This window comes from Phocoena sinus, chromosome 12 (assembly GCF_008692025.1).
Source record: "Phocoena sinus isolate mPhoSin1 chromosome 12, mPhoSin1.pri, whole genome shotgun sequence".
NCBI classification, from domain to species: domain Eukaryota; kingdom Metazoa; phylum Chordata; class Mammalia; order Artiodactyla; family Phocoenidae; genus Phocoena; species Phocoena sinus.
The window spans coordinates 61402565-61418644 of NC_045774.1; the positions used below are offsets into that span (position 1 = coordinate 61402565).

The 16080-nt window shown below is 37.9% G+C and overlaps 1 protein-coding gene across 2 annotated transcripts in view; it reads right to left on the reverse strand.

Annotated features, from left to right (window-relative positions):
* Positions 1 to 3781: 3781 nt before the first annotated feature.
* The window catches only part of FHL5 (four and a half LIM domains 5), a 36761-nt gene continuing 24462 nt past the window's right edge, over positions 3782 to 16080 (reverse strand). The window contains exons 4-7 of one of the 2 annotated variants that reach the window (XM_032651460.1): positions 15486 to 15660; positions 13310 to 13479; positions 8695 to 8881; positions 3782 to 4111 (exon numbers count right to left, since the gene is read on the reverse strand). In XM_032651460.1, coding sequence (XP_032507351.1) covers positions 3948 to 4111; positions 8695 to 8881; positions 13310 to 13479; positions 15486 to 15660 — 696 coding nt within the window. In that variant the 3' untranslated portion in view covers positions 3782 to 3947. The remainder of the gene's footprint in view (positions 4112 to 8694; positions 8882 to 13309; positions 13480 to 15485; positions 15661 to 16080) is intronic. The other variant, XM_032651461.1, reaches the window with a different exon arrangement.

The following is a 16080-nucleotide window of genomic DNA, read 5'->3' on the forward strand; positions in this document are numbered from 1 at the left end:
AAAGAAATTAGCAGACGACTACCTCAGTCAAAACAGGAAAATCCAATTGAATGGGATATTTCTGATAGAACATTTTTAGAATCACAAATAATAATTAAAATAATTCTTAGTTTAGAATATTTTAAAATTTGATCACTAGGAAAGAACATAGATGTGGAGGCATTACTATTTGGGTCAGACAGAATTGAATTATGCTATTTTTATATTAATACAAAATGATATTTGGACATATGGTTAATTTAGGTATTACAAAAATGAAGATAAAAGTCATTATGCCCACTTATGTAACAAAAGTAGAAACACTACAAAAGTTATTCCATACCTCTTTTGCTTACTGCACAGTTAATGTAAAAAATAAATATCTAAAAACAATTTGAGAAATATGTACTATGCAATCTTATTCAGCATAAGAAACTTCTGAAAACCAGAATTTGTAAAACAAGTAAAAGCAGTATTATTGTAGTAATAAACATCTGTAAATGTTTTGAGAATAATTTATGTGCTCAATTAAATATATCTAAAGCATACTGTAGCAATCATTTTCCTATTTGAAATATGAATTATCCATACGAAAGTAGGATAAAAAGTAGTTTTTTCTTAAATTCAAAAATGGTGTTACTAACAGTAGACATATATTTTTAGGCTGATTTTTCATTTGTAGTACTAAAATTTGCAGTGATATTTAACCAAGGCCATTTGTGACAGTGTTATGCATTTTCACAATGGTTGACCAATCTTTCACTCCAAAGTACAACTTAATGTTTTTTTAAAGTAAGTTTTGAACCCATGATTGTAGCGCTGTCACACTTCACTTAACCAATGGGCCTAGATTGTCCCAAAATAACGCTTATGGTTTTGTTAAGTGAAAACTGAACGGTTTGGTCACCCTTCCTGTTATCATGGAAGCAGAAATTCTTGTCTTCATTTTTCTTTTCCATCCCTAACCCAACATGACAACACAAAATATTTGATTCATTGACTTGTCTACTCATCTGTATCAACAAATCTAGCTCTTGGCTTGCATTACCTATTGCTGTTTCTCTCTTTTCACTTCTGTAGCCACTAACCAAATGTATTACTTCAGTCCGAGATCTTCACCTTCGGAACCTTGCCCTCTTCAGTTCTAGGCCACATGGGAGCATTAGCACAGTGTTCCTCACACACTGTCGTTAATGCTCTTTCTTCCCTATTTAAGAACAATTAGTAACTTTCTATTGCCTGTTCTATTAAGTGTAAACCTTTAATCCTAAGAGTTCATTATTCTCCCTTCATCTGACCCTTTCTCATTTAGCAATCCCATTTCTTCTTGCTCTTTGGCACAGTTGTCCTGCTACTTCCAAGCCATCTGGCTGCTCTTAGCACACAGAATTTGCTTCTAACTGCTTCCCTACCTGTGCAGATGTCACGCCTTGAATCACTGGAAGCCCGCTGCTTCCTGAGACAGCCCATTCCATCTTTGGATAGGTCACTTAGAGAGGTTTTCTCTTTACTGAGCTAAATCAACTCTAGTATATTGTGTATGATTTTTACTTTTATCTTTGTGTGTCAGTCTAAGGGTGTCTTCCTTCTCAGTTGTTGTGTATATGTGTGTTATGTCTGTAGTGGCACTTTTCATAAGCTCTCTGCATCCGGCTCTCCCATGCTTCCGTACCCTGATCTACCCTCCCGCCAACCCAGAATCACAGTAGCTTGAGCTCTGACTATGCACAGTAAATGTTTAATGCATGTTTGATGACTAAGCTACCTTCTAAAGAGGGAATAAATATCTTCTAAAAATACAAATAATTCTCTATTTAGAAGGTAGCTTAGTCATGTGAAAGTATACATACTTAACTACACTTATCAAAGGATCACAAAATCTGTCTTGGAAATGGTTCTGTGAATTTTTTAATTGTAAAGATTGAACATGAGCCTGATCACGTGCATACTCTCCCACACAGCAGAATGCCTAGACAATACCAATTGTTTAGAAAAACCATTACATTTTGTATGTTTGTTTATAATTGACTGAGACAGTATTACATGTTGTATATCTACACAGATTCAAAATGGCTTGGTTCTCATATGATACACTGTTATATTCTAGATCATAAAACAATTGGCATATTCAGTGTCACGTGTAATTTCAAACAATGCAGGAAAAATATTGATATTTTTGCCTACATTTAACAATGTGAATAAGAGAAAATATCTTGGCATTGTTAATACCAAAAAAAGGGCAATTATATCTTCCAAATCGCCTATGAAGCCTGACCTTTTATTAGTATCCCTAAATTGCTAATCTCCAAATATCCTTGCATTTTAAACTATTTCAAAAAATGTGTTTCCATAACAATTTTAATTAAATCTCTTGTGATATAATTGTAATCAGCCACAGCATATAATTAGACTTCAATCAGAACCTTTAATGCTATGCAGTAATCTGAGAGTAGACACTTTTAAAAATGTTATGTCAATGTGCGTTTCTTCTCGTGACCTCTCTCTGCTTCACCCAAGTGACACTATAACAAAGGGTGGTAACTGAGCATGGAGAGCAGAGGTTGATTTCCATTTATCCCACATAATGCGGAAAATTTTGTCCGGGGCACCTAGGTAGGGTCATCATCAGTAGATGTCTGGTATAAAGTTAAACACATGGTGATAGGCTTTTCACTAAGGCTGTGACCAATAAACACTGGTTTATTTGTAGATTGGCTACCGAGGGTTGAGAGTGCCCCTCACAGCCATGCAAGAGCCTGAAGCTCTAGAACACCATCGGCATGGGTGAGGTGACTTGGATGGGCATGGAGGGACAGTGGGGAGGGCTCATCTGTAGACCTTATTGCTCTGTTGTGCTGCTTTGCAGGTCCTGAATTATCAGCAGTGAATTATTCTTTTCCAGTTCTTCTTATTACTAGGTTTCTTGAAAGCCCACTTTTATGTCTTCCCATTAATCAACTATGTAATTTTGGAAGGCAAAATGCATGACGCTCAGAGCTAATTATGCATTCTATTATGCCTTTAGATATCTGGGTGAAAGTCAGGTTCCAACACTCAATCCCTTCCCTAAAACTCATTTCCAGAAGTGATGATTTAATGATCTATTTACTTTAAAGGTTTGCCTTTGGGGACTGATTATCTTAGTTAGCTCTTTTGAAAGAACAGACTTTTCTTTCATGGAATCTGTTAAGTATTTAGAAAAAAAATCTTTGTGGGCTTTGAAATGCATTTAATACAAAATGTGTTGGAACCTATGCTTTGACTATCCTTAGGGAGAAAGGACCCTTTTATATCTCTGCAGAGAATGAGAGGCATAGTGTCCAGAATTCTCAGATTCCATTGATTAAATATGGTAACCAACCAGCTGTGGAAGCAGGATGGATGAGGGCAAATCGTAGCTTTGTTTTTCGACTCTGAAGTCAGTACTTGTGAACAATAAAAGAATGATAAAATGACAAAATACTTAAATGTGATGATTAGTAATCACTTCCTCCTGATCATTTCTGTCCTTCTACCATTCACAGCCAATCATGTTATATATAACTAGCTAGTTAGGAATGCAAACATTAGTCTCATGTATGCCCTTCAATTTGATCTCTTATCTTCCTTTTTACTCTGCAGGTTTGAAAAACATCAGTTTTCAGTAATAACATCCATGACTTCTAGGTATAGATCATACACTTGATTACAATAAAGAAATATTTTCCTGTATTTCTAACAGCAGAGTGCAGTATTTTGCAAGGAAATGTGCCTTTGTGACTTAGTATATATTCATTTCTGTTAGTCTGTTTTTTTTTTTTTGAGCTCTTATAACATAGTTCAATCAGACTGTGTGCAAAAACTCTTCCGCTGTAAACTCTACATGAATGTTTTCTAAAAATTAAGTCAGAAATACAACATCGATCGAGTTCTGGATTTAGTGAGAACAAAAGCAAGGTGGATTTCAGGTGGGGAAGGACTGTCTCCGTCTACATGTCAGTGTCCACCCCAGAGCCACATTTGTGGCAGAAGATTTCCTTATTGTGAGTCAGGAAGCCTTTCCCCACCAAGGTGACGGAGCACTTCCCACAGTTAAAGCATTCGCTGTGCCACTGGCGGTCTTGAAAGCAGATAAACTTGGTGTCTCTGAGACCTGTAAAGCAATTGGAGAAAAAGAGTAATCTATTCTTTCAACAAATAGATTGAGCATTCTCTCAGGGACTCTTCTGGGAACTGGAGATACAGCAGTGAGCAAGGCCATGTAGAGGCAAGTAACCTAAGAAAGGAGGCTACCCCCAGTGACCTGTGTCTATTTGGGAGAGTCGCCCATGGACAAGTTCTTTCTATGAGACCCAGCCAGATTCTCAGTCAAATTTTTCCATAATATACATAAGTAGGTAGAATCTGGGTATACAAAGCACATATTTTTGGAGACAGTTAAGGATTGCCTAAGACATAAGGAAATACAGGGTAGTGCAGTGAGAGGTATAGGTTTTGAAGTCAGACATATCTAAGTATGAATATTTTTTTTCCTTCTTTGTGACCCTGTTTACTTAGAAGCAAAATTAAGATAAAATAAATGTATACTTCCCAGCCTGGTATTTGATATTTTAATGACTTTTAGTTCTCTCCTCTTCCCTCTTTTTTCATGTTTCATTTTATTCAGGATAAAGTCCCATGGTCGTATTGTGGTGTGGGACACAATTCCCAAAAGCCCTAAATAGAGAATTCCATCTATCCTGTAGCTAGCCTAATGTGATGACCTCATTACCTTGCCCAGAGGTGACTTCAGCACAGGCTTGCAGCAAAGATCTGTGAATCTGATCCTTCTGGCCACTGAGGCCATGCTACCCATTGATGGGTTTCTAAGAGGTGCTTTGTCAGCCTCTATCACTTCAACTTGGGCCTCACTTGAGCCATAGGGTTCCTAAGAAAAGTGTGAGAATTTGAGTTTTCAGTGAGACTCATCTCTATATCCCAAATATGAATCCAGCGTACGGTTCAAGGAACTGATTCTGAGGAGTCGTAAAAGAGAAAAGGTCTAAGGATTGGGAAGGGGTTGGGATGCCCTAGGCTTGAGTCTTTATTTGCCAATGATAATGAACTTTTGTGTTCATCCTGGAAACGTTTTTTGATGTCTTCACATAAATTTACTAGTTCAGGGATAAATTTACATCAAATTCTTGTACTTTTCTTGATTAAATTTATAGCTTATTTATGATGCTGTCATCACTACTTTCTAATAAGAGTAAATCAATGTACCAATTAATTTCCTTAATATTCATAACATTAATAAGCTGACTGCAAGAATAATGTTCTGTATATACATAAATCATCTCTTCATAAAACTAATTATTATACATCCAGCATTTTGATGCACATGAGGTTTTATTAGGCCTTGTACAGGTGGCAAATATAAAAATAATTCTTTCTAGAATTTTACAAAGAAGAATTAAAAAGAAGCATCTGGTAGCAGGAATATAAGAAAGTCCTGACTCAACATGTGAGCTGATTGTAAAGTTTTTTGATTTTGGATATGTTTACTCCCTCAGGTCACAAGGGTCATTTGCAGTAAGAAAGTCAACAATAGGTCTCTGACACCTGTTTTATTTGGCTTCATTCATTCCTGAAAATTCTGTAGACTAAGAGCTAGCATTTGTTGAGAACTTGAAGATGAGCCAGTCGCTGTTCAAAGCCCTTTACTTCATATAGCTCTCACCTCACCTTCATGGGGTAGATATTACCATCAACCCAACTTTGCAGACAGAAATTGTTGTACAGAGAGGTTCAGACTCTTGGCCAAATCACCCAGATGCTAAGTGGAAGATCTGGGATTCAATCCTAGGCCATCTGGTTTCAGAGCCTATGCTCCTAACTTCACCAAATTGTCTGAATTTTCTTTTTTAAAGAACATAACCAGGAACCTTAGCATCCCTTTCTGAAGAAATCAACATTTGAAACTCACTTTACTAAAAATAAACAGAAGTATAAGAAAGCAAAGATGCGATCTTGTTCAATTCCTCATTTTGCAAATAAGGCAAATGAGGACCTTGGAGGTGAGTTTTGTACCCACGGGTCACACAGTAGTCAGGGGCAGAGGCAAGACCAAGGTCTTTTACTCCCTAGATCAGAGCTCTTCCTACTAGATCCAGCTGCTTCGTTTATCCCAGAAAGTTTGCAAGGTAAATCCTATCTTAGAGGAGGAGAAAAAATTGTAATTACATCTTGAGTTTGTTCCTTATAGATTTAGTTACTTTAAAATAGTGTTTTGAAAACATTCTAACATAGTTTCTTAGGATGACATATTGTTTGCATGAATGTACAACTTTCAGAAGATAAATATATGGTAGTATATAGTTCCCTATGGTACATTAGTTCAAATAGTTCAATTTTAAAGAAGCACTACTACAGGGCCTATATACATTTAAGAATCAGATCAAAACATATTAAAGTGAGTTGGAAGTTTTTGCAGGCATTTAGTTTCTGGTGTCTCTCAATCACAGAGCTAAAAGAAGGTTAAGATAATGACCAAAAGACTGTCCTAAATTAAATGCATATCCTGCATGTGGATTACTTTGGGGACAAATCATTGGTTCCTGATCATCCCTATGCTTCATGTGGAACAATATGGTTTTTCTGTCTGACCAAAAAAAAAAAAAAAAAAAAAGCTGTGCTCAGTGATTGACCTGTAACAACCCATCAGAAAAATCACATGAATCTGTGATGGGTCAGAAATGAAACTCATCAAGTTCAGGGCTTGTGTAGGCACTTTTGGATCAGTATTAGCCATTTGGGTCCCCAGAAAATTTTCAAACCATTTTGAGTTGTTTAATTTTCTCATTTCTTCATGGAACAGCGCCCCCCCCCCCCCCCCGCCCCCAATTTTTTTTTCTGGCCAATTCAAGAAAAGTATTGTAGAATAAATTGACTAAATCCATTGGGCAGTGATTGCAGATTCTACTAAGATTTTGCTGCTCCAGTTACTGTTGCATTTATGGAAGTCCCATTTCTAACTAAAACCAGTAGAGATGGTGGCTTATTCTCTTGGCTTTAGGAGTCGCCAGATGTATAGAAGCAGGAGAGCAGAGTGGTTAAGAGCCCAAGATTTGGAGCCCTATAGTCTGGGATTGCCAGCGTAAGCCCTTGAAAGGGCTGGAGAGGTGACATAGCTGAGTGATAGAGACAAGGTGGAAGCAGCAAAGGGGCCATGCCCTACACAACGGGCCAGCCACTCAGCTCCATATGACCGTGACCCGGCCGGGAATGTGAGGGTAGTCTGCTCACCCTGGGCAGGCTCTTTGTTTACTTTTAGGCTACAGAGATGGATTTTACATTAGTTGTTTACAAACAAGTGCAGGCCAAACAAACCATGCTTGCTGGCCAGATATAGCCCATAGGCCAGTGTGAGATTCTGAAAAACATGGTGCTTTCCTTGTACGGAGAGACAGAGCTATGTTCTTTTCATCCAGGAAACTCCCTCCCTTGCAAGTAGGTGAAAGCCTGTCAAGCTGGGTTTGCAGCAAAACTCTTTATTTGAAGCTGAACAAATATTCAGTTTTACTCTGTGATATCTTTGAAGATAGAGGAGGAGAAAAAGGATAAAATAATCTTTAATTCTGTGTTATATAGACTGAGCTAAAAGTGAAATATGACCAAAGAGTACTAGGAATGGAGAACAGAAGTATAGTTCTGTTATTCGGTGACCATACATTGCCTAAAAGAATAGCTGTTGGATTTCTCAGGTGTGATGAGCTCTTCAGTTCCTTTACTACAGGATTAGCATTTTAGAAGTGTCTCTAAGGAAAACATAATGCTCTTTTTACCTTGAAAATCCATTTAACACAGATTGATTTACCATTTATGTTATTTTCAAATCATGTCATGTATATTTTGTTTCTTCAACAGAATGCTATCTTGTTTTTTTTTTTTTATCTCATCTATTCACAATTAAAACTTATTGTAGGGCTTCTCTGGTGGCGCAGTGGTTGAGAGTCCGCCTGCCGATGCAGGGGACACGGGTTCATGCCCCGGTCTGGGAAGATCCCGCGTGCCGCGTAGCGGCTGGGCCCGTGAGCCATGGCCGCTGAGCCTGCGCGTCTGGAGCCTGTGCTCCGCAACGGGAGAGGCCACAGTAGTGAGAGGCCCACGTACCGCAAAAACAAACAAACAAAAAAACTTATTGTAAGTGAATAGAAAGCAAAGAGAATAATATATTTGTTAGAAGCATCTTAAATTGAGGTTTAATTAATTCCTGACCTATGCTATCCTAATTATTATAGCTTCAGATTTTTGCACAGTACTTGCATTTAATTAAAACTTTATCTATTTTAAGGCCCTGTTACCCTTGTTTGGAATTCAGCAGCATTTTGTTTTAATAGTATCCCCTCCCCCACTCAACTCCTTAAAGTTCTGCCTCAGATCAGGCCTCCTTGTGAAGGTCTTCTCCGCTCATCTTATCCTCCTTCTTCCCTGAATTATTACTTTATGTAGAGTCAGTACCATGAGGTTTAGTGTTAATTACCCTCTACAGAGCATAGCTACCTTAATTACACTCTATACTTGCCTTGAGGGTTGTGCGTAATATTTATATTTATATATAGGTACCCATGTTTATTTCAAAAGGAAACATAAAGGAAAGATCATTCATTTTTAAATTGCATTTCCTGAATTAAATACATAGCATTTACAGAGCCATACCTGTCTCATGGTAGGACCATATTAAACTGAATAACTCACCAATAATAGGCTTGGTGCAGGTGGCACACTTTTTGGCATAAAGATGATTGTAGCAGTCCAAGCAGAATGCATAATCATCTCTGGACATGAAGTCTTCTTCACAGAGCTCTTTCCTACAGCCACTGCACACAAAACACTCTTTATGCCATGGCTGGTCACAAAACATTATCCCACCTGAAGTAATCACCTGGCAAATGATCACAAAAAAGGCAATGACTGTGGAAGTTATTACAATTCAGACCTTTTGTGATTCTCTTCTGTGCCCACAAGTGGTACTTTGGGCTACTCTATCACATTGTGTCAGGATGTCTTTTCCCTGTGATTTTTTTGAATCTATGAGAAACAGAAGGCTACAGGGATTAAATAGGGCTGGTGATACATGTCCTAATTTTTCTCCTACAATGGAACAGAAAGGAAGCAGGACCATAATGAACTCAGGAAGATGAAAAAGAAATAGGCCCTTGATTCCTTTGCTCATCTTTCTCTTTTCTTGTTGTTTTTCAAAGATGTTTTTAGAGCTAAGATATCTTATATGCTATGTTCTTATGTCCATGTATAACTTTTAAAGATCCTAAGAAAAAAAAAGCTATTTTTCTTCCTGAATGCTTTATTCCAGCAGTAGTAACCCTGAAAGGAATTGATCAACACCATAATCTGCTAATAATGAATAATATTTCTGAGGTGTTTTTTCAGTCTTCAACCCTGTTCTTAACTTCTTCTTAACATTCTCGACATGCTGACACAGTAGGGACTATTATCTTTCTCCCTTTAGAGATGAGCAACTACTAAGAGTTGGAGTAGTTAAGTCACTTGCTAGGGTCACACAGAGCTAGCATTCAAACCTGCACAGCCTTATTCCGCAGCCCGTGTGCTTAACCATGAACACAGTACTGAGATTAGATCACTTTGCACTGATAAGCAGTTGACAAGTCTTTGTTGAATGAATGAACAAACACTAAGGGAAAAGTTTGGAAAACAACTCCAGTATTGTATCTAGCACAAATAGGGGTGCTCTGGGCAACTGTGTGAGTTTTCAGCATTAGGGCTCAAAGTCATAAGTGCTGGTTGTACATTGAACCTTAATGTGTGATTTGCTAGGGTTTTGCAGAGATGCTTGTTATTCCTCCGTAAGATTTATTTTCTAAACCAGTTTAATCTGGATTTTACTTTTTTAAAGGCTGAGATATCTTTATTTAAAAATCATCTGGAAAAATATTAGACAACTCTTCTTGTGTAGCAATTTTTAAGTCACAGCATCTTTCAGATCCACGGCTCTTGAGGTCCTGGGTTGTCCGGGGAACCTGGCATATGCTCATGAAATGTCTTAAAATGACTGAAGCAGTGTGATATCTGAGATGCCGCCTGTAATCTTTGTATGCAAATTAAGTAGATATAGAAAAAGTAGTCTATTCTAAGCCATCCTATTGTGGCATCTAAGTATCCTATAGCCGTCCTATAGGATACTTGTCTATCCTATAGGCTTTTGAAAAGATGATTCTAAAAAACAGTTTAAAATCTTACAATGACTATCTTAAAAATTAAAGACACTTGATAGAAAGTTATTTTTCACAAAGGAGGAAAAGTATACTATTCTAAATAAGTAAATAGGAAACATAATGGTGTGTGTGAGCTAAAGCAATTTAAAATGCCCCCCTACTGACTTCAGATGCCTTACAGAAGGCACAGCAGAGTTCCAGATTCCTTTGATTTGTTTGGTCAAATGATTAGCAGGCAATGCTTAAAAGATTCAAAACTTGAAAACTGTATTCACAGCAAAATAAAACTTGATGTACCCTCCAAAGATTGTTTCATTAGGGAGAAGAAACTCTGGAACATTAAAAATTGTTTGCTTGTGATTATATTCTTTTGAAGAGGCAGACGGGCTAAGATGAAGTCTAATATCCAAGGGTGGTTTTCGCTACTGATTGGTCCCAGGATTTAGAACAAGTTTCTTCTCTGGCAAAGTGGAGGCAATAATGATTTTGCACCCAGTGGATGAAAGCTGATGAATCACAGAATAGTCTATGTGAAACTTGAGGAGTTTGAATTCAGAGTACTACAGTTTGAGGTTACTTGCTTTTTGGTAGAAAATAGATTTTATTTTGTGAAACTAAAATGTATGAAAAAAGTTCTATGGGCCTGATGGTCAACTAGTTTTTGCTTATTTGCTTTTGTTTTATATTTGGTCTTTGGCTTGGGTTGAAACAAATTGTTTTTCTTCAGCTTGGATCATCTTGATCCGAAACATTTATATCCAGCTTTACTTAAAGGACTTGTGGTTTTAAGAAATTAAATAGAAAATAATCTGGCATGTTGTGATCTACTACCCAATAGAAACATTTCATAAATTTTTCGGTGACTTCAAATCATGTCCTAAATATAGGGCAGGCTCCTCTAACCTGGGAAACGCCAGGGCTTTGGCCCCAGATAGTGCTCAGCTCTGATGATGTACTAGAGAAGTTCTCTTGACTCTTTATGGCACTGAAAGAAACTTTGTACTGTGTGCCCAACAAATGATTTTAAGATGAGTCTCACGAGTGCCATTAATATTTTAGTGTAAGTCCTTAAGAAACGTAGCCTAAAAATGGCCAACTTAGTTGTCCCGCAAAACAGTGAGATAAATATTTTATTTCCAGCATCCCTTTCTAAATGCATGTCACTGACTGATAATTTTTCGGAGCTTCATCTGTCACAGAGTCATAGGGTCTGACTGTTTCTTGTAAAGTCATTTTCTAAGTTGTTGGAAGTCTTCGGGTGTAAGATGGTTTTGTAGCATGTTACTTTCAACTGTAATTTTCAGCCCTCATGACAGTGTAATTTAATAATTATAACATAGGGGTTGATTGATGCCTCTTCAAATGCAGTACCAGTATTTTAAGTATATGTGGAAAATCGTTGGGTGTGTGTATGTTTGTACATGCATTTGTAGAAAGTGGCAATGACAATTCAGATGCAAGTATGCAAATGGTCTTAAGAGACCTGCCAGAGTAGCCTGTAGATCAAAAATGTTTAGAAACCACTGGACTTATCCAATATGTTTTCATGATTCAAGCTTTCTCATCACAAGTTATAGGGTTATTTGAAACTTATGATGCCTCACAGGTCAAGAATTTCTTTGAGAACATCAATATATATTTATGGAATACAGACAGACTTTATCAAGGTGATAGAGATGAGTGACTTTCATGTAAAAGCTTAGAGGATACAAAAAGAATTGGACCATGTTTACTTGAAAAAAAATGACTTTTTTTCCTATTGGAAAATATGTTTTGAATGGGTGTCCAAGTTGAAAGGCGCTGCATGGAGCTCTGGAGCTGGGGGTGAAGGAAACCACTTGCAGTTCTTAAGTCATCTTTCTGTCTTTCTGTCTAATGAATTTCCCTAAAGATCTTGTCAGTCTCTTGAGTGTCACTCTCTTATCTATCCACTCTTTTTTTTTTCTAACATCTTTATTGGGGTATAATTGCTTTACAATGGTGTGTTAGTTTCTGCTGTATAACGAAGTGAATCAGCTATACATGTACATATATCCCCATATCCCCGCCCTCTTGAGCCTCCCTCCCGCCCTCCCTATCCCACCCCTCTAGGCGGTCACAAAGCACCAAGCTGATCTCCTGTGCTATGCGGCTGCTTCCCACTAGCTATCTATTTTACATTTGGTAGTGTGTATATGTCCATGCCACTCTATCTCTTTGTCCCAGCTTACCCTTCCCCCTCCCTGTGTCCTCAAGTCCATTCTCTATGTCTGCGTTTTTATTCCTGTCCTGCCCCTAGGTTCATCAGAACCATTTTTTTTAAGATTCCATATATATGTGTTAGCATACAGTATTCGTTTTTCTTTTTCTGACTTACTTCGCTCTGTATGACAGACTCTGTGTCCGTCCACCTCACTACAAATAACTCAATTTCGTTTCTTTTTATGGCTGAGTAATATTCCATTGTATATATGTGCCATATCTTCTTTATCCATCCATCTGTTGATGGACACTTTGGTTGGTTCCACGTCATGGCTATTGTAAATAGTACTGCAATGAACACTGTGATACATGACTCTTTTTGAATTATGGTTCTCTCAGGGTATATGCCCAGTAGTGGGACTGCTGGGTCATATGGTAGTTCTGTTTTTATCTACTCTTTAGAAATATAAAAGCTTCAAGCTTAGAAGACATTTATATTGCTTGGACATGATGTGAGGAGTGAAATATCCTGTTTAAATTGGTTCCCTTAGTCACTCTGTGAGACAAATCCATATCTCTCTGAAATTAAATGGATCAAAAATTTTCTAAGAAATATTTTGTATTCAAAGAGAGACGTGGGCCCTCTACCAGAATATGTGAAATCTTGCCTGAACAGCTGTGAATGGAACTGGAATATCAAATCACTTAAGCCTTTGGAACATTAAATTCATGTTCTGGGTGGAATTTTATGGTGATAAAAATAGATGGGCCTCTTCACTGTGACAGGTAGTGCTTTCGAACATGTTGGAATTCAAAATTAACATGAATGTGCAAAGATGGATATGACATGATAGTATCAGTTCATTGCAAACATATAATGCTGCTACAAAGCGATGGTTTGGAAGATTTCACAAGCTTCATCCTCTTTAGATATTTACCTCCTTAAAAAAGCTGCAGTAGTGAGCAAACTCCATCTCAAAACACGGCACACAATAATTGCCACTCTCTGTGGAAATCAAAGGTTTAGCTCCTATTGGCTGTCGGCAATGCTCGCACACAAGGCAGGTTTCATGCCAGTAGTTTCCCTTAAATTTCATTTTCCGGGAACCTGTACCCCCAAAGTAAGAACCTGTTAGTACAAATCAAGCATAATTGTTCTTTTAAGCAATGATATGTCAAATTACTTAAAATATATACTGAAGTTAAGGTGAAAAAAGCAATCATCCATATAGAAAAAATAGCGTTTACTGGTTTCCAAAACATTTATCTGAAAAAAGAGGTCAATAAATAGAGTTCAGCCTACGATGATGGTGAATCACTCTTTCGCTGGAAACTCTTGTGCTGTTTCACAATTTTGAGATGTGAAAGTACTATAAATGTAGACTCTGAAAGGCTGCACATGCTTCAGATAAACTGGGACGTAATAAGCATTACAGGGATATTAGGAATGCCCAAGGCACAAACTCCTGAGATTGATGGTGTGTAGTTATGGTCTCCTAGAAAATCTTTGAACCTATAATAAGAAAATGAGAGAGAATTGTTTGTATGCTGCTGTCCATAGGGATTGAGAAGAGGATCAAAACAGAGAATTAGTACTTGCCTAAAGGTGTAACAATTTACTTGGATCCTTGTTTTCCCTGAGAGAAAATAAAGATGACTGACCTTCACACCAGTTTGTGTTGAGCTACAAAAGGATGATTGGTCCCATTGCCCTGTGATGGCTTATGTTTTCTGATGCTATTGGTTCTGCCTAGGACAGGGTGTTTAGTGCAGTGTTAGTATAATTTATTGGTATAGATTTTATCTTTATTCCATGGCTCAGTTTCTGGTTCAAAATGTTTCTATGAATTAGGTTTATGAAAAAACACAAAGGACAGTACTTTGCCCATTGGAGACAGAAAGAATAATCTTTTCATGTCTAAAGTACACTAAATGAGATAAAGAGATAACAGAAATATGTCTTTCTGCAAAGCAGGGTTTTGTATAGTATAGTCCCCCCCTTTATCTGTGAGGGATACCTCCCACGACCCCCAGTGGACGTGTAACACTGCAGACAATACCGAACCCTATATATAAATACTATGTTTTTTTCCCATACATACAGAGCTATGTTAAAGTTTATTTATAAATTAGGCATTGCAAGAGATTAACAACAATAACATAATAAAATAGAACAGTTATAACAGTATACTGTAATAAAAGTTATGTGAATGTGGTCTCTCTCTCAAAATATCTTATTGTACAAGTTTAATGCCTTTTCCATCTTAAACAAGCACCTATCATGCTCTGTGGCCGTAACTTTTGCAGTTGGAGGTGCAAAACTAGCACGAATTTCTTTTTCCTCCTTCACAATTTCATGGATGGAAAATTTGTTCTTACATTAGATCTTAGCAAACTCAGCATACAATTTCTTTCCTTATTGAGAACTTCCTTTTCATTTAAAGGAAGAACTTTATGGCTTTTCTTTGGCATACCTGAATGGCCAGCATCACTACTCTTGCACTTTGAGGCCATTATTAACTAAAATAAGGGTTTCTTGAACACAAGCACTGCAATACAGCAACAGTCTGATCTGATAACTGAGGTGGTTATTAAGTGACTACTGGCCAGGATGCTCTGGACAAAGAGATGATTCACGTCATGGGCAGGATGGAGGGTTATTTCATCACACTACTTAGAAGAGCACACAGTTTAAAACTTAAGAAACTTTTACTGTTGGAATTTTCCACTTAATATTTTCAGACTTAATATTTTTGGCCTCGGGTAATTTTTGTTTGTTTTTTTTGCGGTACGCGGGCCTCTCACTGTTGTGGCCTCTCCCGTTGCGGAGCACAGGCTCCGGACGCGCAGGCTCAGCGGCCATGGCTCACGGGCCCAGCCCCTCCGCGGCATGTGGGATCTGCCCGGACCGGGGCACGAATCCGTGTCCCCTGCATCGGCAGGCGGACTCTCAACCACTGCGCCACCAGGGAAGCCCCAGCCTCGGGCAATTTTAACCATGGAAAGTGAAACCGTGGATAAGGGGGGACTAATGTACTATACTCTTCCTGTGCTTGGGTTTAATTCAAAGCATTGCAGGTTCAGTTATAGACCAGAAGTGCCTTGTGATCTTACCAGGCATGATGGTCTTCTTACAATGGAAGCACTTGGAGGAGCACTGGTTAGAATAGTACTCGGAGCACAGCAGGCACTCATCCTCGGCAGCAGAAGGCTTTTCCACCAAAGACTGATTGCGTTTGGCGTAATTGAAGCATCCTTCATGCCAGTGATGACCTTTGTAACAAAGATCCTTTGAGACAGTAAATAAAAGTTAATTAAGTATGTTTGTGACAAAACAGGCCATTTTATAAAACAATACCAAACACTCCTGGGACTCTGGTGCCAGTAGGTGGTGCTGGTAGCTTGAGGGCATGTTGTTATTGATACTGTTACCCATAGAGAGGAGACTCTCTGGGGCAATTAAGAACTAGAGCCTGGGGCTTCCTTGGTTGGTCACAAAAGACAGATGGAAAATAAGTGTACTCTCCTGTTTCTTCAAATTTCCTCTACCTTCCTTTTATAAACTATAAGAAAAGATTTTCATGGAATGATATTTAGTTTTAGGTTGTAACATCCTATTACTGTTTGAGATTTACCTAAACAAAATCTCAACACTAGTTAACTAAAACAAAGACCTCCCCCGCTACCCCCCAAAAAAGGAGGGAAAAAA